Source organism: Heloderma suspectum, chromosome 11 (assembly GCF_057233095.1).
Source record: "Heloderma suspectum isolate Gila_16-S chromosome 11, 16-S_ref, whole genome shotgun sequence".
Lineage (NCBI taxonomy): Eukaryota > Metazoa > Chordata > Lepidosauria > Squamata > Helodermatidae > Heloderma > Heloderma suspectum.
This window is the reverse complement of record NC_139468.1, coordinates 41,615,695-41,642,963: the sequence shown is the minus strand read 5'-3', so window position 1 is coordinate 41,642,963 and position 27,269 is coordinate 41,615,695. Positions and strand designations below refer to the sequence as shown.

At 45.3% G+C, this 27,269-nt stretch overlaps 1 protein-coding gene across 1 annotated transcript in view; it reads left to right on the top strand.

The window, feature by feature from the left end:
• Positions 1-27,269, top strand: part of ITGA11 (integrin subunit alpha 11) — a 121,457-nt gene that overhangs the window by 33,413 nt on the left and 60,775 nt on the right. The window contains exons 3-8 of the mRNA XM_084816385.1: positions 17,336-17,445; positions 18,686-18,777; positions 19,453-19,567; positions 20,763-20,890; positions 22,313-22,461; positions 25,368-25,512. Coding sequence (XP_084672511.1) covers positions 17,336-17,445; positions 18,686-18,777; positions 19,453-19,567; positions 20,763-20,890; positions 22,313-22,461; positions 25,368-25,512 — 739 coding nt within the window. The remainder of the gene's footprint in view (positions 1-17,335; positions 17,446-18,685; positions 18,778-19,452; positions 19,568-20,762; positions 20,891-22,312; positions 22,462-25,367; positions 25,513-27,269) is intronic.

Sequence of the window (27,269 nt, the reverse complement as noted above, 5' to 3'; positions counted from 1 at the left end):
TTAAAAGCTCCCACCCATCTTGGACTCCTTTCCTTGTTAGCGTCGCTTGCCATGGGACCTTACTGATCATTGTTGTGAGTTTATTAAAATCAGCTTTCCTAAAATCCAGGGTGCGCATTTGACTACACTTGGCTTTTGCTTCCTTTAGAACCAAGAACTCAAGTATAACATGGTTGCTTTTCCCCAGAGTTCCTGTAACTGCTACTTTACCCACTAAGTCATCTCTGTTGGTTAGGATCAAGTCAAGGGTAGCCAATCCTCTAGTTCCTTCCTCTACTTTCTGTAGGAGGACGTTATCCTCCACACAAGTCAGGAATTTCCTGGAGGGGCCATGTTTTGCAGAATTTGTCTCCCAACAAATATCGGGGAAATTGAAGTCCCCCATTACTACGACATCATATATTTATTTATTATTAAATTTATTAATCGCCCATCTGGCTGGTCACCCAGCCACTCTGGGTGATGTACAACATACAATAAAACAGTTTAAAACAATAAAATTCTACAATAAAAACATTTTCTAAAATACCCTAACCTACCCCAAATGCCGGCCTGAACAACCACATTTTTAATGCACGACGGAAGCTCATTAAAGAGGGGGCATGACGGAGTTCCCTAGGGAGGGAGTTCCACAGAGTGGGGGCCACCACAGAAAAGGCCCTCTCCCTCGTCCCCACCAGTCTAGCTGTCCTGGCTGATGGGACAGAGAGAAGGCCATCCGAGGCTGATCTTGTTAAGCGGCCTGTCTGGTGCTGCTGGAGGCGCTCCTTAAGATAGGCTGGGCTGGAACCATATAGGGTTTTAAAGGTCAAAACCAACACCTTGAATTTGGCCTGGAAAACAACTGGTAACCAGTGCAACTCCTTCAGCACTGGAGTGATGTAATCTCGCTGGCGGCTGCCTTTAATCAGACGAGCCGCCACGTTCTGTACCAGCTGCAGTTTCCGAACCGTCTTCAAGGGTAACCCCACGTAGAGTGCATTACAGTAGTCTAAACGAGAGGAGACCAGGGCATGTACTACCAATGGGAGCAGATGGTTGGGATGCTTCCTTGAAACATTGAAACATCATGCTTCCTTGAAACATTGGCTATTTGCATTTCAAAAGTTTCATCCTCGTCTTCTCCTTGATGGGTGGCCGGTAGTAGACTCCGACCACCAGGTTCCTTTTATTCTTTGCTCCATTTATTTCAACCCAGATGCTCCCAATGGGGCTACCAAGCTCATCCTCCTGTATTTCTGTGCAGAGATAAGTATTTTTCACATATAGTGCAACCCCACCTCCCTTTCTGTTCCTCCTGTTCATTTTGAACAAGTTATATCCTTCAATTGCTGTATTCCAGTCATGAGAGTCATCCCACCAAGTCTCAGTTACACCTATCAAGTCATAATTTCCCTCCTGTATTAAGAGTTCAAGTTCATTCTGTTTGTTTGCCAGACTCTGGGCATTAGTATATAGACATCGAAGACCATGTGCTTTATAGTCTGGCTTTCTTCCTACACATTTTTGAAGACGATTATTGGGCGCTATTAGAGCTGTTCTCTCTGTTTCAGTGCATGACCCTTCATCCATTGTTACCCCCAACTTTATATCTCCTTTCCCCGTAGGATTCAGTTTAAAGCCCTTCTGATAAAGTTCTTCATGCTGTGGCCAAACACATTCTTCCCAGCCTTTGTGAGGTGCAACCCGTCCCTTGCCAACAGTCCATCTTCCAGGAAGTATAGCCCCAGAATCCAAATCTCTCTCGTCGGCACCACCTTCATAGCCAGTCATTCACTCGGAGTATTTTTCGTTCCCTTTCTGTCCCTCTTCTAACTACTGGAAGGATGGATGAAAAAACTATCTGGGCCCCAAAGTTCTTGAGTTTCCGTCCCAAAGCTTCAAAGTCTGACGTGATTTCTTCGTAGCTCCGCTTGGCAGTATCATTTGTTCCCACATGGATGAGAAGAAAGGGATACCTGTCAGTGGGCTTTATGAGTGCAGGCAACTCTTCAGTCACACCTCTAATCCATCCTTCCAGGAGACAGCGTACTTGGCGAGTCCACAGGTCTTTGCAACATACTTGGGTTTCGATCCCACACACCAAGGAGTCTCCCACTACTACTACCTTTCTCTTCTTGTTGTTGTAGGCCTTGGTTTCATGGCCTCTGCTTGGCAGACCTTCAGCCTCTTGCTCGCTTTCATGCCGGTTCCCCTGTAATTCTTCCTCTGCAGGCTGTCCTTCAGTCTCATCCTCAAATACCTGGAAACGGTTCCCTAGTTCCACTGCCTCCACTGGTGCTGAGTGTCTTCTAGTTCTGCTCTTAACTGTCACCCTTTTCCAAGGGGTATCCTCTGCTGCATTTTTCCTCACCTTAGCATTTTCCTCTTCTGCCTCAGCTTGCTGTTGCTCTTCAAGCTTCTGTTCTTCACTTTGCTGCAGTAGTTCCACCATTCTGTCCAAGAATTCTTCATGTTCTTATTCCCTGGAGAGTCGACACTTGCCGCTCCAATCCTCTTACTTTTTCTTCCAGCAGCGTGATCAACTTGCACTTGTTGCAGGTGTAGGCCATGTTGTTCTCAGGCAAGAAAACAAACATGGCACACACCTTGCAGGTCACCACCACTGGAGAGTCTTGTCCTTCCATAGCCTCTTTTCCCTTTTTGTGTCTAGCTTTCTGGTTGTTCTAGAGTAGCCTGTGCCTGGTCCTCTACTCACTGGAGGTTAAAAACAGAGTCCCACTGGTATGGAACAAGACAAATATATATATATTTTTAATGTAAAAAAAAAGCTAAAATAAAATAAAATACTTTTTTAAAAAAATGTTAGAGGCCTCCGCCTTGACCTCCCCTGGCCAACTCTTGTTTGCTCTCCCTGTCCGCTTGCTCTGACTGCTCGCTCTCTGGGAGATTGCTTGCTTCTGTAGTCCCTAGACCAGCTGGAACAGCTTCCTCTGCTCTGCTCTGCTCAGCTGGGAGGCAGGAAACAGACTGAAGCTTCCTGCCCACACAGCTTCTGGGAGTACTCAGGCCACACACACCCAATTCATTCGGAGCTCTCAGGAGCACCTGGTGAGCTCACAGCCACTCAGCAGGAAAAGGACAGCCGTCTGGGCTTCCTCCAGCTTCCTCCAGCCCACTTACCTCTTTGCCTTTGTCTCCTTTGTCTCCTCTGCAACTGCAACTCCCCTGGCCAACTCCTGCTTGCTCCCTGTTTGCTCCCTCTGATCGCTCGCTCTCCGGGAGCTTGCTTGCTTCTATAGTCCCAAGACCAGCTGGAGCAGCTTCCTCTGCTCTGCTCAGCTGGGAGGCGGGAAACAGACTGAAGCTTCCTGCCCACACAGCTGTTGTTAACCAGGCCCATCTTGAATTAATTTGATGCTCTGAATTTGTGTTGGAGATTAACTGTTCCATTTATTGCAGAGAACTGTGTTGATTCCCTTGCCTTCTTTTTCCAAAAATACCCTTTTTCCCCCTGATGTCTTTCAAATTATCCAGAAAAATATTTATTTGGAAATATGATCTTTAAAAAAAAAAAGTGTAACTAGTTCCCTGGTAACTTTATTATTTCAGTGGGCAGCTGATTAGATGTAGAACTGAGAAGCCAATAAGTGTGTAAGATTTTAAAAATATGTTGATGAAATTCAGGACTGTTGTGTTCTTGCTGGTTTTACTTCACCTCATCTCTGGCAACTAGGTATCCAAATTTGTCTTCCTTCCTTCACATGTAAATAAAAGGAATATGTAAGAAGAATACTCATTGCGATGCAGCAGTTAACATCAATCAAATCTGCCCTCAGCAGCATAGGCTTCTTTTCCCAAAGCTCTCCTCACCCTCACCCTCCAAAGAGTAGTTATGAGCATGAATACATATCCTTGTCAGCCAGACATGGTGTTTCGGTCACTGTCACAACGCAGTCGTTGCAGCTTTCTGGCAGTGGTTTTAGCCAGAAGAACCCTCTATGGAAATGAACGGGAGCCTGCTCATGTGGATGCGCTGTGTGTGCACTGGAGTACATGCGAGGGTCTGGGTGGGTGACTATTGGCCGAGCAGTCCTGACCTGAAGGATCTCAGGCAGCTGGCAGCTTGTGCCCTGCCAGACAGGAGGGAACTGCAGAGAGTTCCACTAAGGAAGCTCCCTTACACCAGCAGGCCACACAGGTTAATTACTGGTCTTCAACTGATGGGTCGTGAAGATGGATCAGTAGTCAATATGTGTCAGTTGTCACAACAGCAGCGATACTGCTATACAAATATAGGGTAAAATATTAAGAAGTGAGTCCACAAATGCATGTTTTGGGGCTAAACGTGGTCCCCAGGTCTGAGAAGACTGAAGACTCCTGGGTTCCTCTAAAACAGATTAGACTCGCTCACTGGCCCACACAGCCACATCTGTGGCTCTCTGAACTGCCCATTGCCCCCTTTGCCTCTGTCTACCACTCCATCCACGACATGACAAATGACAGACTCAGATTTTGCTCTGTGTTTAAATGTGTCTCATTTGAGAACTAAACCAGGAGGTGAAAAAGTAACCAGTGCCTGCATGTTAGTGCAATTATACCCTGGCCTTTGTAGAATGAATCAATTTTTGTCTCGCGTTATAAGCCTTGAGTATTTATAAAATATTGCCTACAGCTTTAAAACATGGAAAGGTTGTGTTAGAATTGCATAGATCCTGCGTGAAATGCAGTCCTCTTGCTTTGAAGTCCAGAAATGCAAAATGAAGGAATGGTTTTTCTTCTGCCCCATTCCACATTGCAGCTGGAAAAATAGACCTAGCACAGCTGGTTTGGTCTTATTCTAGGTATTTAATGTTTTTTTTAAAAAAACTATGCTTGTTCTGAAAAAGCTTTAAACAGTAATGCTTTAATTTATTTAGAGCAAAAGAATATGGTTTTGTATATCAGACACTCTGAGGTGTCTAATTAGCAAGTGAGTTTTATAAATGAGCATCTTTTCTGTAAGACTTGCTTGGAAGATACAACAACCACTATTTTTCATCAGCAATCCACAACTCAAGCCTAAGAGAAATTCAGCAAAATGCCTAGCAGTCTCAGACTTCTAACTAGTTATCTACATTTGCCCAACTTTATTTTATTGTTCACAAGTAGTGCTATGATAATTTCTAGTCAGGGTTGGAAGCAGAATAGCAATATGTATTTATTATATATATACTGCATTTTCATCAATGATTTCAAGGCAGTTTACAAAAATTAAAACAATAAACAATTCAATAATCAAAAAATCTGCTGGTTTAAAAGATCAGACACTAAGGCTATCTCATGTTGGTCCAAACTCCACAAAGCCAGGGAATTGGAAATTAAGGCGGATGCCTTATCTGATGTGCCCCATGATCAGTCATGATGTTGTGAAATTTATTTATTTATTTATTTATTTATTTCATTTCTATACCGCCCAATAGCCGAAGCTCTCTGGGCGGTTCGCAAAAATTAAAACCAAACAACACACAATAAAACAATTTAAAATATATAGAACATTAAAACCACAATATAACAATACAACCACAATAAAACCTAGCAGCAGTACAGGAGTTTAAAATACAGATTTAAAACAGCAAAGATAAAAATTTAGAAAGCTAAAATGCTAAAATGCCTGGGAAAATAAAAAGGTCTTCAGCTGGCGCCGAAAGGAGTACAATGTAGGCGCCAGGCGAACCTCACTAGGGAGCTCATTCCAGAGCCGGGGTGCCACAACAGAAAAAGCCCTCCTCCTAGTAGCCACCCGCCTCACTTCCTTTGGCAGGGGCTCATGGAGAAGGGCCGCTGATGATGATCTTAAGGTCCGGGCAGGCACATATGGGAGGAGGTGATCCTTCAGGTAACCTGGCCCCAAGACGTTAAGGGCTTTAAATGTTAACACCAGCACTTTGAATCGGGCCCGGAAATGGACTGGCAGCCAGTGCAGCTGGAAAAGTACTGGCGTAATATGAGCTCGCAGGCCAGTCCCTGTTAACAATCTTGCTGCCCTATTTTGGACCAGCTGAAGTTTCCGGACCATTTTCAAAGGCAGCCCCATGTATAACGCATTGCAGTAATCCAGACGAGAAGTTATCAGAGCATGGATAACTGTAGCAAGGCTATCTCTGTTCAGATAAGGGCGTAGTTGGTATACCAGCCTAAGCTGATAAAAAGTGCTCCGTGCCACTGAGTTCACCTGTGCCTCAAGTGACAATTCTGGATCCAAGAGCACCCCCAAACTACGAACCTGATCCTTCAGGGGGAGTGCAACCCCCTCCAGAACAGGTTGAATATCACCTAGCCGGGCAGACGAACCACCCACTAACAGTACCTCCGTCTTGTCTGGATTGAGTTTCAGTTTATTGGCCCTCATCCAGTCCATTACCGTGCCCAGGCACTGATTCAGAACAGCCACTGCCTCACCTGGTTTTGATGAGAAAGAGAGGTAGAGCTGGGTGTCATCTGCATATTGATGGCACCTCAGCCCACACCTCCGGATAACCTCCCCCAGTGGTTTCATGTAGATGTTAAACAGCATGGGGGATAAAATAGAGCCCTGTGGAACCCCATGGCACAATTGCCATGGCACAGAGCAATAATCCCCCAGCACCACCTTCTGGAATCAGCCATCCAAGTAGGAGCGGAATCACTGTAGTGCAGTGCCTCCAACTCCCAACCCAGACAACCTATCCAGAAGGATACCATGGTCGATGGTATCGAAAGCCGCTGAGAGGTCCAGGAGAATCAACGGGGTCGCACTCCCCCTGTCCCTCTCCCGGCAGAGGTCATCCCACAGGGCGACCAAGGCAGTTTCCATTCCAAAACCAGGCCTGAAGCCCGATTGAAATGGATCTAGATAATCCGTTTCATTCAACAGTGCCTGGAGCTGTCCTACAACCACCCGCTCAAGCACCTTGCCCAGGAAGGGGATGTTGGCCACTGGCCTATAATTGTTAACATCCTCTGGGTCCAGGTTAGGCTTTTTCAGGAGTGGTCTAATTACTGCCTCTTTTAAAGCAGCAGGCACCACTCCCTCTCTCAAGGAGGAATTTACAACCTCCTGGACCCAGCCAGACAACCCCTCCTTGTTTGATTTAATAAGCCATGAAGGGCAAGGGTCAAGCACACAAGTGGTCGATCGGACTTGGCCAAGCACCTTGTCCGCATCCTCAGGCCTCAGTAACTGAAACTCATCCAATAAAACTGGACCAGACGGTGCTCTGAACGCCTCTACCAATGGAACTGCATTAATGGTGGTGTCCAATTCATGACGAATCTGAGCGACTTTATCCTCAAAGTGCCGCGCAAACTTGTCACAGCGTGCTACCGAGGGTTGCACCGTCTCTCCCCCTGGCCCAGAATGTAACAGGCCACAAACCACTCGGAAAAGCTCCGCTGGACGACACTGAGAAGATGCAATGCTGGTGGAAAAGAACTGCCTCTTTGCCACCCTCACCGCCACAGAGTAGGCTCGATAGTGGGCTCTTACCTGTGTTCGGTCAGACTCAGCACAAGTTTTCCTCCACCTGCGTTCTAGCCGTCTCCCCTCTTGCTTCATTGCCCTCAGCTCAGGTGTATACCAAGGAGCTGGCCGGGCTCTGCTCAGAGGGAGAGGGCGCTTGGGCGCGATCGTGTCAACCGCCCGAGTCATCTCTGCATTCCACAGAGCGACCTGGGCTTCGACAGGAGCACCAGCCATACCAGCAGGAAAATCCCCCAGAGCCCTCTGGAATCCATTAATCTCCGGGGGCGGACCATTTTAATAGGTCCCCCACCCTTGCAGAGGGGAAAGGCTGCCAGAAGTCTAAACCTCAGCAGGAAGTGATCTGACCATGACAAAGGGACAGATGTTAATTCCTCCACTTTCAGATCACCATCCACCTGCCCAGTTGAGAAAACCAGATCAAGCGTGTGTCCTTTTATATGTGTTGGGCCGATGACATGTTGGGACAGCCCCATGGTTGTCATGGTGGCCATGAAGTCCTGAGCTGCCCCGGATGCAGCGGCCTCGGCATGGAAGTTGAGATCCCCTAGGACCATCATCCTGGGGGTCCTCAACACCAAGTCCGAGACCACCTCCGTCAGCTCAGGCAGGGAGTCTGATGGGCAGCGGGGTGGGCGGTACACCAACAGAATCCCTAATCTGTCCCGGGTACCCAACACAAGGTACAAACACTCAAGATCTGCACTCGAATGAGCAGGAAGCCTGGAGAGGGAGATTGAATTCCTATAGACCACGGCAACCCCCCCTCCCCGACCCTCAAGTCGGTGTTGGTGCTGCACCGAGTACCCAGGAGGGCACAGCTGGGAGAGAGTGACCCCTCCCAGTTCCCCCACCCAGGTCTCAGTAATACATGCCAGGTCAGCCCCCTCATCCACAATCAAATCATGGATGAGGGAGGTCTTATTTTGGGCCGACCTGGCATTCAGCAGCAGCACCACCAGACCCGAGGGCAGACTGGTAAGGCTGCCAGGAACCATCAGGTTGGGGGAAGAACCAGAAGAGGGGACAGCTGTAAGGTGTCTAGCCCCTCTTCTCCTCAGCTGGCTTCATAAGATGCCTTATGAAGCATCTGAGCCTTACTGTACTGCTAGGGTAATCCTACTGTGAGGTGACCAATGCCTGTTTGTTACTTACATTAGTAGCTTGCAGAATGGGTTCAACAGTGATAGGGAGCCTTCTTCTTGCACCTCTCACCATCCTTATATTATTTTCTTCTGTCACTACAAGGTAAGACTGAATTCAGGTTTTTTATTCTGGATTTTGAATTGCACCTTCATAAATGAGACAATCGCATTTGTCTCATTTATGAGATTTCCATCAGCAGGCATGTTTTGGGGGTTGCTTTCTAATATGAGATGTTTGGTTGTGATAGAATGGATTTGGAGTCTGAAAGGAAAATATTCGTTCTCTACCACATTGAGATTTCCACCAGCACGCATATTGCAGGACCTACCCATGGTTGCTTTGGATCTTGAGATGCTTGTGCATGGTGAAAATAAACAGTTTTGGTGGTACGGTGTTGTAGTTTAAAAGAAGTGATAAGTGGAATCTTCCAGCATTCTACTTGTTGTTTCAAATAGCATCTTCCCAACATCACTTCAACCCAGAAAAGATATGTGGATTCAGGTTTGTGAGCTCAATTGTCTAACTTTATATTCTATGTAAGTCTCTGTGAGCACCTTTTAAAAGGCCGGCGGTACTGCTTTACAAAAATACTTCAATTTAATAAATTTAGCAACTTATGGGAGCAGTCGCTGTAGAATGTGGATCTGAAGGGAGTGGTGAGGCTGTGTCTTTGGCAGACCCAGCCAGGCAACTCTATGGCCTTTTAGGCCCTTCATTTGGTAACCTGCAGGAGCACCTGCCTCATGAAGCAAATGGGCACATGAAAAACAGCTATTATGGTCTGCCAGTTTGTTGGTCTATAGTAGTCTGGGGTCCAGACTTCTTCAGAAGGGGGAATAGTGTTATGTGGTCGGGATCAGTATAAATTATCTCCAGGGCTCCCTTAGTCAGTGCCTCTTATCACAAAGAGACTGAGGATTTCCCCCAGCTCTGTAATTCTTAAGTTACTAGGCCTGTTGAAAATATATTTTATAACTTAAGGAGGAAAACAGTGAATACTCTTTTAACTTATGAAATGAATGAAAACATGCCACACAAGCAGTCTTAAGATATGAATGGTTTATAAAGAAAAGTAAATGCAAAAGAACATCAGATACAGAAGGAAAATGTGAAACACGTAATGATTACAAAGAAAATCCATGTGTTCACTATGCAAAATACACTACAGTTTAACTGTTGCTAAGACCTATTAAAAAAAACAATGTTAGTAGGCCCAAAACAACGTTAGTAGCCCGGCAGCACTTTGAATTGTTACTTAGCTCTGCTTAAACTTCCATCACTCCAACTAGTTAAATGCAGTGTTCGAAGCTTTCAACATTATAGCAGTATGGTCCAAACTTTTAGAGAAAAGGAAGGGAGCGGGTGGGGGCGGGGAGACTAAAAGGAAAGCAGAGATCTGAAGACCTGGCCTTCATGGACCCAGAGGAAGTTTGAAAGAGACCTCTCTTAGAATCCAGGGTGTAGAACTCAGCAAAGTCCAGGTAGGGAAAATTAATCCAGGTAGAAAGTGAATAAAATATTTTAAAATATAAGGTGTTGTGAAGCCCAAGCTTCACCAGTGAGCAAAATAAAATAGCAGGCGAAAACTACACCAAGCTGCTGAGAGATAGGTGCCTGGCTCAGAGAAACTGCCTTGGCGAAAGATAGCCCAAAATAGTCTCAAAGCCAAGGGAGAACATGTTCAAAAAGGGAAAAGCAGACTCTTCTTCTCCCCAAAGGGAGGCAAGAACCAGGCTGAGTGCCAAAAGGCTCTCAAAACAAACCAAAATCTGCTAAAAAAAGTTCACAGTTAAAACAAAGGTAAAAATTAAGCAAGCCAGGTTGGAACAAATGTGGGTCTTGTGTTTTTCACAGGGTGCTGTTGCTTTCTTTAATCCCCTGACACCCCTCCGTTTTCTGCTTTTTGACTGGCTCTTTTCCCTAGTTGCTAACTGGAAAATTTGATTCTGGATTGAGGAATGACATATTGATGGGCAGAAACCTGCAGGGGCAGTTTCTCATTGTTTTAGGCAGCTGATGTTACTCTAAGCCTTATCAGGGAACATGGGAATACTCTGGACTCATGGAGTTGCTAGCTGCAGGGAGTAACAAATGTTGTAACCTTTTCTCATACTGGTCCATTGTTCCACGGCTTGACCACTGCTTTGTCAGCACAATTGCCTGCTTCTCAGACTTCAAGCAACAAAACGTTCTGCCCACAAGGAAAGACAGGCCTGCATATGAACCAAAGTTTCACTCCCATTCCATTCCCTAGCTTCCTTCTAAGCCCTCTGTTCCCAGCACTTGAATCCAAAAAGGGACCTTAGTAACACAAATTATTAAGGCGAATGGGTGGGAGCTCAGACCAGTAAACAGAAGTGGTGGGGTCCGGTCACACTGAAGGGATGCGTACACACACGCGTGTGTGCGCACACACAGGTCCACTGCTGCTGCAGCAGCTTTTCCTCCACGTGGTAGTTATTCCCCACCTCCACCGTCAACATTCTGAGCACCACATTATGAGACTCCCATAGACTTTCATCATAAATTTAAAAAAAATTAAAATTAAGTAAATTTAATAATAATAAAAAGAAATCCCATTCCACCAACTACAATATAAAGGGAAAACATCAATTTTTAAAATAAGGCGCCTAGAGTTTTTTCACAAATGATGGGCACAAAGAGTTGCCAACACATGTTTTCAGGAGCACTTTTGCGTAATTGAGTATTTATTTTTTTCTGTTAACTGCCTTTTCCCCCCTCAGTCTTTAACCAACTTCCTGAAATTTTCAGGTTATATAATATAGTAATTTATTTCTGGCACATGCAAATTGCAGGAAGTTTGGTGAAACCCTTTCAGTTTTATTAAGATTAAAACAACCCCCCCCCCCTTATTTCCATTTAACATCATGGAACCCTTATTCAACTGATTGCTTTATCTATTGGAGCCACAACTGTGCCTCCAATAATACAAACAAACAAAAAATAGCAGATACAAGCAGAGAGTTTTAAATACTTTAAAATGCCTGGTGAAATAAAAAGAAAAATTTTGCCTGGCAGCAAAAGAGAGCAAAGTTGGCACCAGGCATTTCTATATAATAGTGAAGCCATCTCACAACACCTGGTAGAGGATTGTAGTGACTGGCCTTGAGAATGTCCAGACATGTGGTGAGTCAACTGTTCACCTCATCTTAGTTCAACTCACATTCAGAATGTTTTCCAGGACCTGGTGATGAAGGTCAGAGCATTCACAAGGCCAGTCATTTACATCAAAGAAGTGATGTTAACTTCACCACTGAAAAATGTTGCATGGATTAGCTCTCTGACCTAGCATAAATTCGGGAGCCTGTAACAGGGGAGTGACTCAGGCCTTAGAGGGCCCAAGGAGGATGGACAGCACACTGCACGGGAGTGGTAGGAAAGCTGCACAGGGTGCAAAATATTATTATTTACATTTCTATACTGCCCAATAGCCAAAGCTCTTTGGGCAGTTTACAAAAGATGAAAACCTTAACAATACAATACAAAACATAATATATAAATATATTATTTACATACAAACTTCTTTTTAAACACTCGACAATAAAAATCCCAGGAACGATTAAAACCGTATCATATGCTGTCAAATGCCTGGGAGTAGAGGAAAGTCTTAACCTGGCACTGAAAGGATGACAGTGTTGACACCAGGTGGACCTCAGTGGGGTGGGCATTGCACAATGGGGGGGGCACCACCAAGCAGGTCCTCTCCCTTGTTGTCATCTTCCATATCTTCCTTGGAGGAGGCACCTGGAGGAGAGCCTCACATAACAATCGTAGTGTACAGGTAGGTTCATACCGGAAGAGGCAGGTGTTTTGGTCCAAGCCATATAAGGTTTTATAGATCAAAACCAGCACCGTGAATTGGGCTCAGAAACACACAGGCAGCCACTGCACACAGGCCAGAATTGGTGTTATATATTCAGACCTTCTAGTCCCCTCAAGCAATCTGGCTGCCACATTTTGCACAAACTGCAACTCCTCTTCTGAATGGTATTCAAGGGCAGCCCCATGCAGAGCACATTGACCTAACTTTTCTCTGGCTAAGCTACTTTATGAGACCCTGGGGAGTCTATTATCATCTTTAGCCTGCGTGTGTGAATATATGTGATAATAGTGATTAACAAGAATTACGATATGTAAATATGTACCCATTTAATTCTCCCACACCTTTATGCTAAGGCACAGTGGGATGGATACCCATCACAATTCTCTGGTTACTTCTAGAATTTTAATTACCCTTTCCAAGTAAACCTAAACATCTCCCACCCAGTTCCAATGACATCATGATTCCAAAGCTATATAAAGCATTAAACAACCCATCATTCAAGCTCAAAGCTATGGAGGAAGCCAAAATCATAACAGACAGGACAATGGAATGTGGTAAAATCTTGAAAAGAACAGAAGCTGCTATTTTTGTCTTTCTTGGATAATGACACATTGTTTTCCTTTGGGGTTGAATTTTAGATTGTTAATGAGCTGCAGCAATTGAGACTTATGGAAATTTGGCAGCTATGGAAATATTTTCCCAGTTACTTTAAAGGTGGATATAAGGATTAGTTATGGCAGATGTCTGAAAACTGACTACTCTCCAGAAGAGAAGCTCTCATGAGATGCAGCAACTGGCTTGTTGAAGGGTGGCTCTTCTCACCTTCTTTGGTTTCCTGAATGCACTATTTGCAATTCAGAAATAAGATGCCTTTTTCCATTATTACCTTTGTAGAGTTCTGGCATTTCAATTGGGCCTAAGATAAGGTTGAATGTACCTTCTCATTAAAGGTACTTAATGAGACTTGTCAAAAATGGGGCAGCCTCAATCACAGACCTGAAAGAAACCAAAATACTATCTGTCTACTAACCCCCTACCAACTACAGCATGTCGCAAGCACCAGACAGGCCGCTTAACAAGATCAGCCACGGATGGCCTTCTCTCGTCCCATCAGCCAGGACAGCTAGACTGGTGGGGACGAGGGAGAGGGCCTTTTCTGTGGTGGCCCCCACTCTGTGGAACTCCCTCCCTAGGGAACTCCGCCATGCCCCCTCTTTAATGAGCTTCCGTCGTGCATTAAAAACGTGGTTGTTCAGGCAAGCATTTGGGGTGGGTTAGGGTATTTTAGAAAATGTTTTTATTGTAGAATTTCATTGTTTTAAACTGTTTTATTATATGCTTTGTACATCGCCCAGAGTGGCTGGGTAGACCAGTCAGATAGGCAATTAATAAATTAAATAAATAAAATAAAATAAATAAAAAGCAGAGTGCTAGGGCATTTTCAAAGGAAATATATTCAGGGTGTCTCTACATTAAGCAAAAAATCCACATCCTTACCAGGGCTTTTTGCTTTCGGCTTCTTTGCCGAATTAGGATGGGCTCCTTTACATGGCAGACATGTGCTCCTTTACATGTGCCTCCCTCCCTCTCTGGCATGTGCGCAAAGGAGAGGGGTGGGGGGAGTTCTGTTTTCATCGCTTAACATGTGCTATAAGTCTGCAATCCTAGACACACTTACTTGGGAGTAAGCCCCATTGAACTTAATGGGGTGCTCTGATAAAACAGAGGACGTTGATTCTGAGGTTGGTGGGGTGGGAAATCAGACCTGTCTCCCTTTGTAGCAGGGAGGCATTTACCCTCTTCTCCCTCTGACTGGCCTGCAATTGAAAAATGTGCTCAAGCATTTACATGGCAGACACATGGTTTGAATCAAGGAAAGTCCTTCCTCGGCAAGTTTATAGCACTATGCCAGCATTACACACTGCTGATATGGTGCCATTAATTTTTATTACTAGCTTATCCCCGATCTGTTTGAAAGCATTATGAAGGGGAAATGTGCGGGAGATGTCCTGAAGGCTGACGATGTCATGTCAGCTGATATATTTAGATCCCAGACTTTTTTACTCTTGCCAGTTTTTGATTCGGGTGATTTGAAGAAGATCTCTGTTCCAAACAGGAATTAGTCATTGTTTAGATTTTCTTATGATTCCCGGCTGTTGTGGGGAGCTGCTGGAGTCGAATGAACTCTGTCCTGCTCCATGAGTGTGGTTGGATGCAGAGAATGAATCTCCATTCAAACACCCTCTATAGCATGATGTGAGGTAACAAATGAATCAGCAATAAGAACATGTCCAAATGTTAAGGAAATTGCAGACTCACCTGGATGGGATGCTCAGTGCACGGGCAAAATCCAGGCAAGCAAGTCTAGAACACTTGCTGCCCCCTGCCAGCAGTTTCCCTAGTAAAACCCCACAAGGTATTTTAAATTCCCCTCAGTTTAAAGAATAGTTTGGTGTTAGATCTGCTGTGCTGGAGATTGTCTCCAGGGTGTGCGCTCGCTGTTCATGTTTCAGTGAGTTTCCCACCTGCAGCTCCCACTGAAGAGCCCATTGGAGTTCATACAGAAATTTGTAGACTCATGGGGAGGGGACACAGCTCAGTAGTAGGGCCCACATTTTGTACTGCTGTGCCTGTGACTCTCTGCCAGTCAGAGGAGGCAATGAGCTTCTCCACACAGGCGTTTTTTCGTGTGGTTCTCATCCTCCAGTCACGGTATTTCCCGCATGCAATCCACAACGTTGTTGTCCTCCAGCAGCAGTCCTGCGTCTTCTCCCTGTTTTCCCTGTGACATTCTGTGGTATTTATGTGTGTGGAAAATGCCGTATGTTTTTCACGTCGTGCCATCACACCACCACCACCTGCCCTGTACTTCTGCCACGGTGCAACGAGCCACTTTGTGTGGGTAGTTGTGGTTATGGTGATGCCGCCAGTGGCAACCATGGGGTAGGAGTGTCGCCCCACCTCTTTACCATTCCGCTATGGGCTGCCTGCAGAGCACGACTTGGTAGGAGCGTGCGAGCGCGGTAGAGCAGCACTGCCTCCTCCTCTCCTGTCCGGCACCTTGGCTGCAGCTGCCGCCGCATCCTCCTCCATTGCTCCTTCTTGCTTGCTCCCACCTCCACCACTGATTTCCCTGGGAGGCCCAGCAGCACTTACGATGGGATTGGAGCCCATGCATCAGTCTGCTCTGCTCAGCAATTGCTGCTTCCAGGCAAATCGGCTGTGGAGGAGGAAGGCAGGCAGGCAGGCAAGCAGGCAGGCAGGCAAGCAGGCAGGAGCACGGGAGTGAACTGGCAGCGTGTGAGGGACAGGAGCAAAATGGAGCCCAGCTGTGCTCAGCCTCCTGTCTCAGGGATGCCTAAGCAGATGGGCAGCAGAAGGGAGGGTTGGTGGTGTTGCAGTGGCCCCTACATGATGCAGGCAAATGTGAGCACATGCAACCTCTTTCCACTCAATCCCCTCTCCCGGTACAGACTCCAACGAGGAAAGTGCTACTGCTTGCTTTTACAATGGCATACTGTCTTACACACGTTGGGTGGGGGGGAGCCCTTCGGCTGCAGCCCTTGCTGATCCCATCAAGGCAGGCTTCTGGGCAAACAGGTGGTGGCAGGAAAGAAAGTGTCATTGAGTTCAGTGGGCCTTCCCTCCAGATAGCTGGGAGACCGCTAGGCAGCCTTAGTGCCTTTCGCTCGGAAGTAAATCTCGCTGAGTTCAAGGGGCCTACTCCCAAGAAGTCCTATTGTCTCTTCCACAGTGGCCACCTTTACTTGGAAAAAAGCGAGGCAGGGATCAGAGCGGAAGTGAAAGGCAGAAGCAAGGAAGCTGAAATGGAAAAATTCCACTTCATGCTGAGAGCGGGGAGGGCCTACGCCAGAAGGGGTGGACAGTGGGGATGGAATGCTGCTGACATCCGGTAACATCCCGCCAGGCTCCACCCACCAGTGTAAATGGCAGGTGGCGTTATGCAGTAAAAGAAAAACCAGCTGTGTAAAGAGCCAATTTAAATCCCGCAAAGACTCTCGAAGAAGGAGATGCTGTAAATCGCAGTATAAAAGCCTCTATGTGGAGAAGCCCAATACTAGACTAGATAGATAAATGGTGTCACTTGGTTTAAGACAGCACCTTATAAGGTAATGGCTGTATATCCTCCACAGAAGTGAAGGAAATATTAGACAAATGTTCCTCTTCCCAGTATCCCCTTCAGCACTTGCATTCAGTGGTTTTCTCCATGGGGAACACTAAATCTTCATTGGGGGCACTGCTTTCCAAGATCTAGTCTCTACTCTCACCCTCCACATTTTTCCTGTACAATTTGGTAACTCTTGCTTACCACATATGCAACTTTTTGCTATGGTTTCTTCCATCTTTTCCTGTCTTTACTTTTACCAGGCCCAATTCCAGCTTCACATTATATTCTAGCTTCATTTTACAGTATATTATTCTGCCCTTTGCTGGGAAAATCTCTTTTTCAATATCTCCACCCCCACCCCTCCACTATTTTAAGGGAGCCTGTTTATTCATTCAGATTTTTTTTCTTGAAATCATCCAAAATGTTTCCTTCAACAGATCTATCATGCATGTCCTGTTGTTGTTGTTGTTGTTGTTGTTGTTGTTGTTGTTGTTGTTCAGTCGTTCAGTCGTGTCCGACTCTTTGTGACCCCATGGACCATAGCACGCCAGGCCTTCCTGTCCTCCGCTCTCTCCTGGAGGGTGCTCAAGTTCATCATGCATGTCCTACTTCCTGCTAAATTCTATGGTGAATACTTGGTGGGTTGGGGAAGATCACAAAGAAACTATGTAAAGAATTCTTAAGCTTCTGTTCAATGTGGAGCACCTCAATTTTTGTGATGAAATACATAGGCCACTAAAAGACCTGGAAAAAAAGACAATTTTTTCCCCTCTAGGCTGGTGGTAGGAGCCCCATACGAGACCAGTGGGCAACAGAAGACTGGAGATGTTTACAAGTGTTCGGTGGATGGCGAAGCCAACGGCACCTGTTCCAAGCTCAATCTAGGTAAAGCTGTGGGATAAAAGGCATCATAAGCAACTTCTCTGTGTGCCGCACTGAAATTATTAAGGGTTGCACAAAGGTACATCCATATTCAAATGCAAAACTCTCAGTAACTTCCTTATTCAGGTGGTTCTTGTCCATTGTTTGTAAGTGTTTTTTGAGGATGATGCCAATTTATAAGGACTTATAAAAAGTCAAACTCCATCAGAGAATGCTGTGTGACTCACCCAGAGCTATGGGGAGGTGCTGTAGTTCTGTGGTACAGCTTTCCGTGCAAAGATTATCAGTTCAGTCCCTGGCATCTCCAGTTAATGGAGTTAGGGTTAGCTTAGTTAGTTAGTTAGTTAGTTAGTTAGTAATGGGTTAGCCCTGCCATGGGTGGCAGGGCTAACCCAAGATAGAGTCATTGGCCTAGATGGACTCAATAAAATAGGGGTGGAAAATCTCAGGCCCGGGGTCCCAATCTGGCCCTCCAGGGTTCCTCAGATGGCCACACCCCTGTCCCCTGACTCCACCCTCTTTCCTCCAGTCACCTGTGATTTGGTGGTTTCCTGGCTTTTGTGCAGGTTTTGCGTATTCTAGAAGGGTGAACTGCCTTTTCTGAGACTGAGTTACTGGCAGTCTGAGTTTTAGGCTACAATACACTGGTATGTTTTGTATTTTGGCTCCACCCCGCTTCCCTTTGGCCCCATGCACTGCTGGAATGTGGCCCCCAAGAGTTTCTCCAAAACTGAGTTTGGCCCTTGGGCTGAAAGAGGTTCCCAACCCGTGCAATAAAAGGTAGCTCCTAATGACCATTAATTTTTATTTAAAAGCAAAGGACTATGTTATATCATCACAAGACCAGCTCTGGTTTGTCTTTCAATTTTCCCTTATAGCCCTGGGACATTGGACCATTTCTAAGTGGAAAATGAAACCAACTGGCCTGCATGAAATGGTGAAAAGCCAACACATGGGTGGCCTAATTGCACAGTGGAAACAGCTTTTAATGTTTATGTTAGGTGTCAGAATCTGATGTGTTACAGTTAATCGAGATCACAAGAGAATTGGGGAGAGTAAGGGAAGGTGATTTTCCCCTACAGACACACACACATACAAACCTGGAAAACAAAGCATTATAACTGCTAGTGGGAGAGGATTGTGATAAAAGTTGAGATGCTCTATAAATGCTGTATGAAGCAATCTGTGCAGCGGCTGATGCCTCTTTCTGCATCATGCTTAACTTTGACATTCTTTTCCCAAGGAAGAGTAACTCTTTCCAATGTGTCAGAACGCAAGGATAATATGCGTCTGGGGCTGAGCTTGACCACAAACCCCAAAGATAACAGCTTTCTGGTAAGAAATTATTTGCAGGCCCTTTCCATGCAAACGTACAGATGCTCTTTTGGCTGGTGTTATCTTCAGTCATTTCAGGCTTGGGACCCATTATTAACCCTAACCTCTAACATGGGATCTAATGTTTTGCCATTTATGCCCATCTTTTCCTTTCTCCTACTCTTTCCTCACTTTCTTAAAAACAAGTTTTAAAGTAAGTAAAATTATATATGGTGGTGACGCTGCAATCCACTTTAAGTTTGAATACAACCCACATATGGGCCTGACCCACCAGCTGAAGATTAGGTTTACTCATTGTACACCGTCCTGGTCTCTGTGAGGATAAAGGGCTGTTTAAAAAATATGTTTAAACAAATTGCCTTATCCTCATGACAAGCTATTTCCTCATGGTGTTCCTCATTGCCTCTGTGTAACATGACACAACTTGTCACGTGATTCTGCCACAATGCATGGAAACATTCTGCGCCAGTGACAGCCACCTTCCTACGCAAGGATTCTCTTCTGTATCACTTTCAGCTGTTTCTTCCTTCTGGATCTGGATAACACACCTAAAAGAGGCTTCTAGCATGCACATCAGATAAATGCCCTAGCTGCTGAAAGAATTGCCCAGGCAACCGTTGCAGTAGCACTCCTAAAACCTCTCCTGGTATTCCATTCTTTTCCCCCTTCACACAGGCTTGCAGCCCTCTCTGGTCTCATGAGTGCGGAAGTTCTTACTACACCACAGGAATGTGCTCCAGGGTGAACTCCAACTTCAGATTCTCCAAGACTGTGGCTCCAGCTCTCCAGAGTATGAGAAACAGCCCTTCTCTCTCCTGGCATGATATGGCAGCCAGAGAGAATTTTTGGTCTCTGATCACTTCAATCTCCCTTAGGGAAAACAAACTAGAAATCTGTGCTTGAAAGTAGGCGTGACAGCAAAGGGAATCCATCCAAGGGGTATTATATGCAGACAGTAGTTAAAATGCTTCCTTCTTGAATGACGGCAGTGGCAAGGCAAAAACACATTTTCCTTCCAGACAACAAGACGTGTGTTTGATCTGTGCCTTCCTGTCAATGTTAGGGAGCAAAGTGAAATTCAACCAGTGTTCTAGATTATTGATTAAATGAAAGGTGCCATCATCTAGAATCTCCCAAAGCTACTCAGGTTTTCAGTCTCCCTCTCAATGCTCTTCAGTTTGGGGAAAACTGCAGCAGCTCCCCCCCCCCCTTTAAACCTCGTAGGGATGGGTGCTGGGAGATAATTTGTCCTCTCCCCCTCTGCCCCTTTCTACTCCATGGGCTCACACATATCACAGAGGCCCAGTGCAGAGCCCTGATATCGCCTCTTCCAGAAGTTTCTAGAAGCCAGACATAGCCAGAGCAAGACACTCTCACTCTCTTCAGCTCCACAATGACCGCAGCAGCTGGCACCATCCCATGAACACAGGCATCGCCGCACTTCTCTTCCTCGGTGGTTGTGGCAGCTCTGCCATGGCTGGGGGCAGGAGGCAAGGCGAGCAAAGAGGCTTGACTGCACAGGCCTTGCTTTAGCTGTAGCTCATAGACAGGCCCCATGGCAGCCTCAGGCCTCTTGCCATTAGCTCACTTTAACTGCAAATAGCATTGCGTAGGATAGTCGCACTACAAGCTTCTACCAGTTTTCTATCAGTTTAACTGTCATGGCTTGAGGTGTTGGGAAATCTTGATCCCTAGCCTTTCCAGAGTTCCTGCAGGAGGAGTATGCCTATTTCTAAGCCAGTTAAATGTGTAGTATAGCTATATCCCTAGGGAACGTCGATAAAGAATAAACACACCAGATTTTGTGTTTATTCTTTATCTTTACCAGGGGAAAAATTGGAGGGAGAGCATTTAAAAGTAGGAGGAGAGAAAGATTGGCCTAAGCATCAGGACGCTCTTGCTCCAAGGGGAGAAATTGGCAGGCTCGCTCCCCTTCCTATTAGTAGCCAAGATCTCCTAATGATCTCTTACTGGTTCTGTCACAGGATGCCAGACATACATGGATATAATTATCGTACTGGATGGATCCAACAGTATCTACCCCTGGGTGGAAGTTCAGGATTTCCTGATAAAAATCTTGAAGAAGTTTTATATCGGACCAGGCCAAATACAGGTGAGAAAACACATGTGGGAGATTTCTCTCATATCAGCACACATCCTCTGTTTCATTTTGCAGCTTTCCCTTGCTGATTTGCCAGGACATCCCTCCCTTGCCAATCACTGTGCTTTTCTTCAATAATAAATCTACATGGCTTGTATTGTCGTGCATTTCAGGGGTTTCAGCACTTACTCAGTTTCCGTAGAAGGAGGTAACTGGAGATTTGTGGCATTTCTGTAATATAACATTTATTTACACATATATACAGACTGAGCATAAGATTACAACTCCAACAGATTTCTGCTCAGATGTCATGGGGAATCCATGGTTCCATAAATTTTCTGCAAAGTCAGCTCTCTACCTCCTTTTCAGATCCCCTTGCAGCACAGACTGACTTCCTGCAATATGCACAGCCCTCACTCGCCCCCTCTGCTTGGTCTAGTAGGATAAAAGGATGGGTCATCCCCGCCCCATCACCTATTTTTTCTTGGCCCATCTTAGCTCCCATTAAAACACATCATCAGAATATTATCACCTATCACATGTCTGTTATCAGGTCTTTGAGAAGTGTTGCCTAGCATCTACACTGATAACTCTACTTACTGAAATCTTAGAATAAAAAATTATGGAGTTGGGAGGGATTCTGATATCTTTGCAATCAGAGGCACTGGGCTGTAAGAGACCCCTAGAAGGTCATTTAGACCAGGGGCAGGCAGCCTCTTTGAGCCACCCTTGCTCCACCCCAAAAAAGGTTTGGCACCACCCCAAAATGACTGCCATGGGAGGTGTGACAAAAGACAAGTAGCCTGCCCAAAACATTGAGTGCAAGGCAGAGGTGCGGTCTGAGCCTCGACATAATAAACCCCTCCTTTGAACCCACAGCTTTCTGCACCAACAGAAATCTGCTTCACAGCCATCCCAACTGCCAATAAGAAAATGTGTTCACTCAAGAAAAGGTGTGTGAGTTGGGCACCTTAGGGGTAGAGCCAAGAAAGGTGTCAGGGGTGCATTAGTGCCCATGGGCACCTTGTTGCCTATCCCTGATTTAAAAGCAAAGCTGGCAGAAGCGATAAAATACATCGGACTGCTTTTGAGGGGCCTTGGCCTCTGACATGTGGTCCAAGTCACGTCTTGGGGCTGGAGATCACCAGCATTTAGTGGGCATGGTGACCTTGTTTCACCCTGCTGAACATGGTTCTTTATCGGGAAACCACCAGGTTATAAACAGTGTTTATCTTCTGGCAAGACAAGAGAGAGAAATGGTCTGTCTGACAGATTTCTTCAGAAGCTGATATATTATTAATAATCTGTACTATGCACTAAAGTTTACTGAATATGTATTGTATTAATGTTGTGTTGAAAAGAAATCTTGAAAATAACATCTACTAAATATATTTTTTAAGTGTTGTCTCCTCAAAAACTTCTTTTTCATCCTAGGTTGGAGTTGTCCAGTACGGAGAGGATGCTGTGCATGAGTTTCATTTGAATGACTACAGGTCTGTGAAGGATGTAGTAGAAGCCGCTAGACACATAGAGCAGAGAGGGGGTACGGAAACCCGAACAGCGTTTGGAATAGAATTTGCTCGGTGAGCATGCTCCCCAACATAGCACAGATGAAAAGAGGGTCACTCTTAGGCATGAGTGGATTGGGCGTGGGTGGACAGTGGTGGGCTAATAAACTGTGGCATGGACAGTGGTGGGCCAATACAATCAGGACTCATAAGAACATAAGAAGAGTCCAGCTGGATCAGACCAAGGGTCTATCCAGTCCAGTATTCTGTTCACACAGCAGCCAACCAGTTGCTCACAAGAAACCCATAAGCAGGGCATGAGTGCAACAACACCCTCCCACCCATGTTCCCCACCAACTGGTGCACATAGGCTCACTGCCTCTGATCCTGGAGGTAGCACATAGCCATCAGGACTAGTAGCCATTGATAGCCTTTTCCTCCAGGAATTTGTCTACCCCCCCACCCCGGCTTTTAACGCCATCCAAATTGGTGGCCATCACTACATCCTGTGCTAGCGAATTTCATATTTTAACTATGCACTGTGTGAAGAAGTACTTCCTTTTATCGTGCTGAATCTCCCACCAATCAGCTTCATAGGATGACCCTGGGCTCTAGTATTTTGAGAGAGGGAGAAAAATGTCTCCCTATCCACATTCTCCACACCATGCATAATTTTATAGACCTCTATCATGTCACTCAGATGTGCTATAGAGCTTTTCTACCTGAGGCATTTATTGTGGACTCATGATTTCTTCCTCATGGTTGTTTATGGGTTCCTTAGACAACGTTGTGACCCCCCAATTTTTAAAGAGCACTTTCGGGGGGGGGGGGTTCAACCTGGGAAAATGGAGTATTATTTTTGAAAGCAAAAGAAAAGGTATTTTCCTACTTGTGTAATTGCGATATTTCGCTACAGCACAGTGCCACCTAGAGGTTATGTAGCAGGAAAGGAAAAGCTCTTTGTATAGAGCTCAGATCACAATTCTGCAACAAAACCAAAAGTAGATACAGCGCCTCGTGTAGAAAACTCATATGGAGAAAGCAGTAACTAAAAGTGCATGCAAGCAGATGGCTCCAGAGTCCAGATGACAATAGCAGTAAGGTAAACCACACACTACAACACAAGGCAAACACTTTAAAATACATAGATATACGCTAATTATTTGTACCATTTAGAGGACGTTGATCCCATTTCGCAGCTGAGGAACACCAAGGCACAGTGATAACTTGACTAGCCAAAGATCAGTTAGTGAATCTGTGGCAGCCAATTCCTAAGCACAAAAGTTATACTAAAGACAATGCCCCCGAGCATATGCAGAGTGCTTTCCCTTTCATCACTGAACCCTACATCCCTACACACTCAGAATGAAGAAACAGAGCTTACAGAGTGATGGTTTGTCTCCCACGCAGATCAAAGCCCCAGCACCTCTTTCTTTAGAAATTAAACACCAGCTCTGTTGGGAGTTACTACAACCAGAGAGCAGAGACATTCTCTGCCTCTCCTCTCAACAATCCACTCTTCATTCCCCCCCTTCAGCAAATCCTTGCAAAAGCAGTTTATTTTTTTCTTTACAACTCCCCCTCCAGTGCGTGCGCGCGCGCGCACACACACACACACACACTTGTTATTGGCAAACTCTTAATGCCTCTCTCTCTCCCTGACTTAGCTTGTGCCAAGACTTCACCAGCCTAGGAATTTTTTTCATGAGCAGCAGTTGCTTCAAAATAATATCATTTGCAGGCTCCTTTGTGTCAGATCAGACACAAACTAAAACTGATGTTTGGCTTTCGCCTTATCTCCCATAAGCATGTGGGATGGGGTAGACAAAAGAGAGAGATAAATGCTTCTTTCCTGAAACTGGGATGTTTGGAGGATGGTGGTATCTCTGGGACAATTAGGTGATACAGCACCATATTATTCTTATGGAACACTTCTGTGGATCACATTCTGCATTTATTTTTATGTGTGTCATAAGCCATATATAATTGATATACTGGATTAAGTTGTCAGCCCTAACATATTAGCATAAGTCTAGAGTGCTCAGGGAAAAATCAACCAATGTAAGGCATGTTCCTTGTAGGCATCTTCTGTGGGCATTGACTGTTGTTTAGATAACAAGACTCCATATACATCTCATTCATCCCATCAAAACACAATTGCTTTTCAACAAGATTGGGGGGGTGTCACACAACCACCACCACCCGCATTGAAATAATGCATGAGGGGGGCTGTAAGGGCTAGCCCCACTCCCACTGTGCCCCACATGCCAAAGGCATTGGAAGGGGCTGTACGCACATAGTGGAAGTTTTTATTCAGGCAGGCCTTTGGCATGTAAGCTGGCCACTTGCCGAAAGGGGTTCTGTTGGATTGGTGCTGTTTATTTCTTTTATAGTTGTGTTTTTAATTTATTTGTTTTTTATGATAATTGTAATTAAGTTTCACTTTTAATCTTGGACTTATTATTGCTAGCTGCCTTAAGTATCTTTTGTGGGGGGAAGGTAAGATATAAAGTTCATGCAGAGTACAGGGTAGCATGACCACCGGGCACATGAGCAGCAGGCATGGCAAGTCCATGCAACCCTTTCCATGGGTGAACCCCCTAATGTAAAGACAGCAGGGGGCATTTTACAAGCAATGGGATATTTTTGTCTCAGTAAGTCCTTTGCTGCAAAGGACGTGAGCTAGAATATAAACTAGATCAAATAGCTAGATTAAAACATTTTCATTCTAAAATATTTGTTTCAGTGTTGTAGAAATGCCTTCTAGGTGTTAGATGATCTCTCTTTTGCCTCTTGCTCCCCTTATCTATTCCCAAGATGAAGACCCTGCTGCTTTAAAAAAAATCTCTATAGAAGCAAGACTGGCCCCTGAAACCAGTGTCATGGAGCACCTCATCAAATGACATTCTCATTTTATCTGCAAGGGAACATCTGTGAAATAATGTGTTGTTCACTCCACCTCTGCATCTCTTGAATTTCAGCTCAGAAGCATTTCAGAAGGGTGGGCGGAAGGGTGCCAAGAAAGTGATGATTGTAATCACAGATGGAGAGTCCCATGACAGCTTAGACCTTGAGAAGGTGATTGAAGGCAGCGAGAAAGATAACGTCACCAGATATGCTGTTGCGGTAAGTCACCTTTGGCTGTGATGCACCATGCACTTTTGGCAAAATTGCATTGAAATTAATGTAAAGTCACTGGTGAAATAATCTAGGGCAGCAGAGAGGTTTTAAAACTTGCTACGCTTAGGAAATGCTTTCGACATCTTTTGTCTGCCACAGAAACCCTGCATCTTACAGAAGACTCTGGAGTATATGCTAAAGAACACTTGATTTGCCTGAGTTGCTGGCCTCATTATTGCCATAGAACACACTCACCACTCCTCTGCAGTTGTGCATTTCAGGGGGAGATTGGCAAGGTGCAGGCCAGCTATCTTTCAGAGAAGCCAGCTTCCGGCTGAACATCAAGAGAAACTTCCTGACTGTCAGAGCAATACAACAATGGAACTAGTGACCTGGGGAGGTGGTGGGCTGTCCCACACTGGAGGCGTTGAAGACGAGGCTGGACAGCCATCTGTCAGGGATGCTCTGACTTGGACTCCTGCATTGAGCAGGGGGTTGGACTTGATGGTCCTGTAGGCCCCTTCCAGCCCTACTATTCTATGATTTTAAGCATGATTGCCATAACCAGTCTTTTCATTCAGGGGCTGCTGTGCTGATAAGCTTCCAAGGAACATCCTGGGTCCATGAGAAACTGCTTGTAAGGCACTGGCCTATGACACACCTAGGCTGCAGAAGGTGCTTTGTAATTAGCCATTGGGTGCTGCATGGTTCTGTGTGTCAGTTCTGGCAAAGAAAGCACCATGTCGCTTCCTAGCAATTGCAGCACATGCTCTTTAACCATTTCCAGGTCCAAGTTCTTCCTCTCTCCTTTCTCATCTACAGCATGCAATAATACTCGTCAGCTGGCCAAAACTGACAGAGGCATACACCTGGAGAGTAGGGATGCTCCAGGATTTCATTTGGTCCACATTGTGAAGTGAATCGACCTATTCTGCACTGCTCAGACTAATGTGCAGATTAGAATGCAGTTATCTTTCGGATTTTGCATTTCCCCCAATTCGATTATGCCATTCTCAGCTCAAAAAATGTACCAAAATGCATATACAAATGCATGTCTTAGGATAAAATGCTTTTAGAAATGCATACGTTGACAGGAAATACATTTAGAAATGCTTATTTTGTGAGAAAATAACGTTCTAAAATATGTTTTTAAATACATATTTAAATACGAATTTTCATGTGTGTTAAAAATGCAGATTAATCCACAAATGGAACAGAACAAATTTATGAATGAACACATGTGAAATTGACACAGACTGAAAATGAGACTGATCCATCCCAATTGGCAAGTGAGGCACAGACTCTGTCCGCGCTTCCTTTTTCAGGTCATCCAAGGAGTTCAAGCTTGCCCAGATCAGTGCTGTTCTCAACTTCCATATCACTGTACTTTGGTTGTAGACAGTCCCAGACTCAGTGCTCAGTATCTCCAATTAAAAGCCTCTTAGATGAAAGATACTTTTCCTGAGGGAGCTGCTGACAGTCAGCATGGGCTGTGCTGAGCTAGATGGCCCATTGGATTAGATCAGGATCATGCAGCTGCCTCTATGTCACATTGTAGCGCCATAACGCATGTATCAGAAAGCCATGGGCAGGATCCAAGGGGGGGCTCATGCCCCCACCAATCCTCTTGTGCCCCACAGATGCTGTTGCGCAAGTAGTGGGTCCTACTTATTCCGTTGCATGAGTGGGACCCTCCACTTGCCCAACAGAGTTTTGGCACTTCCCAGAGGGAGCCCTGAAAGGAACGGAAATGCTCGCTTCTC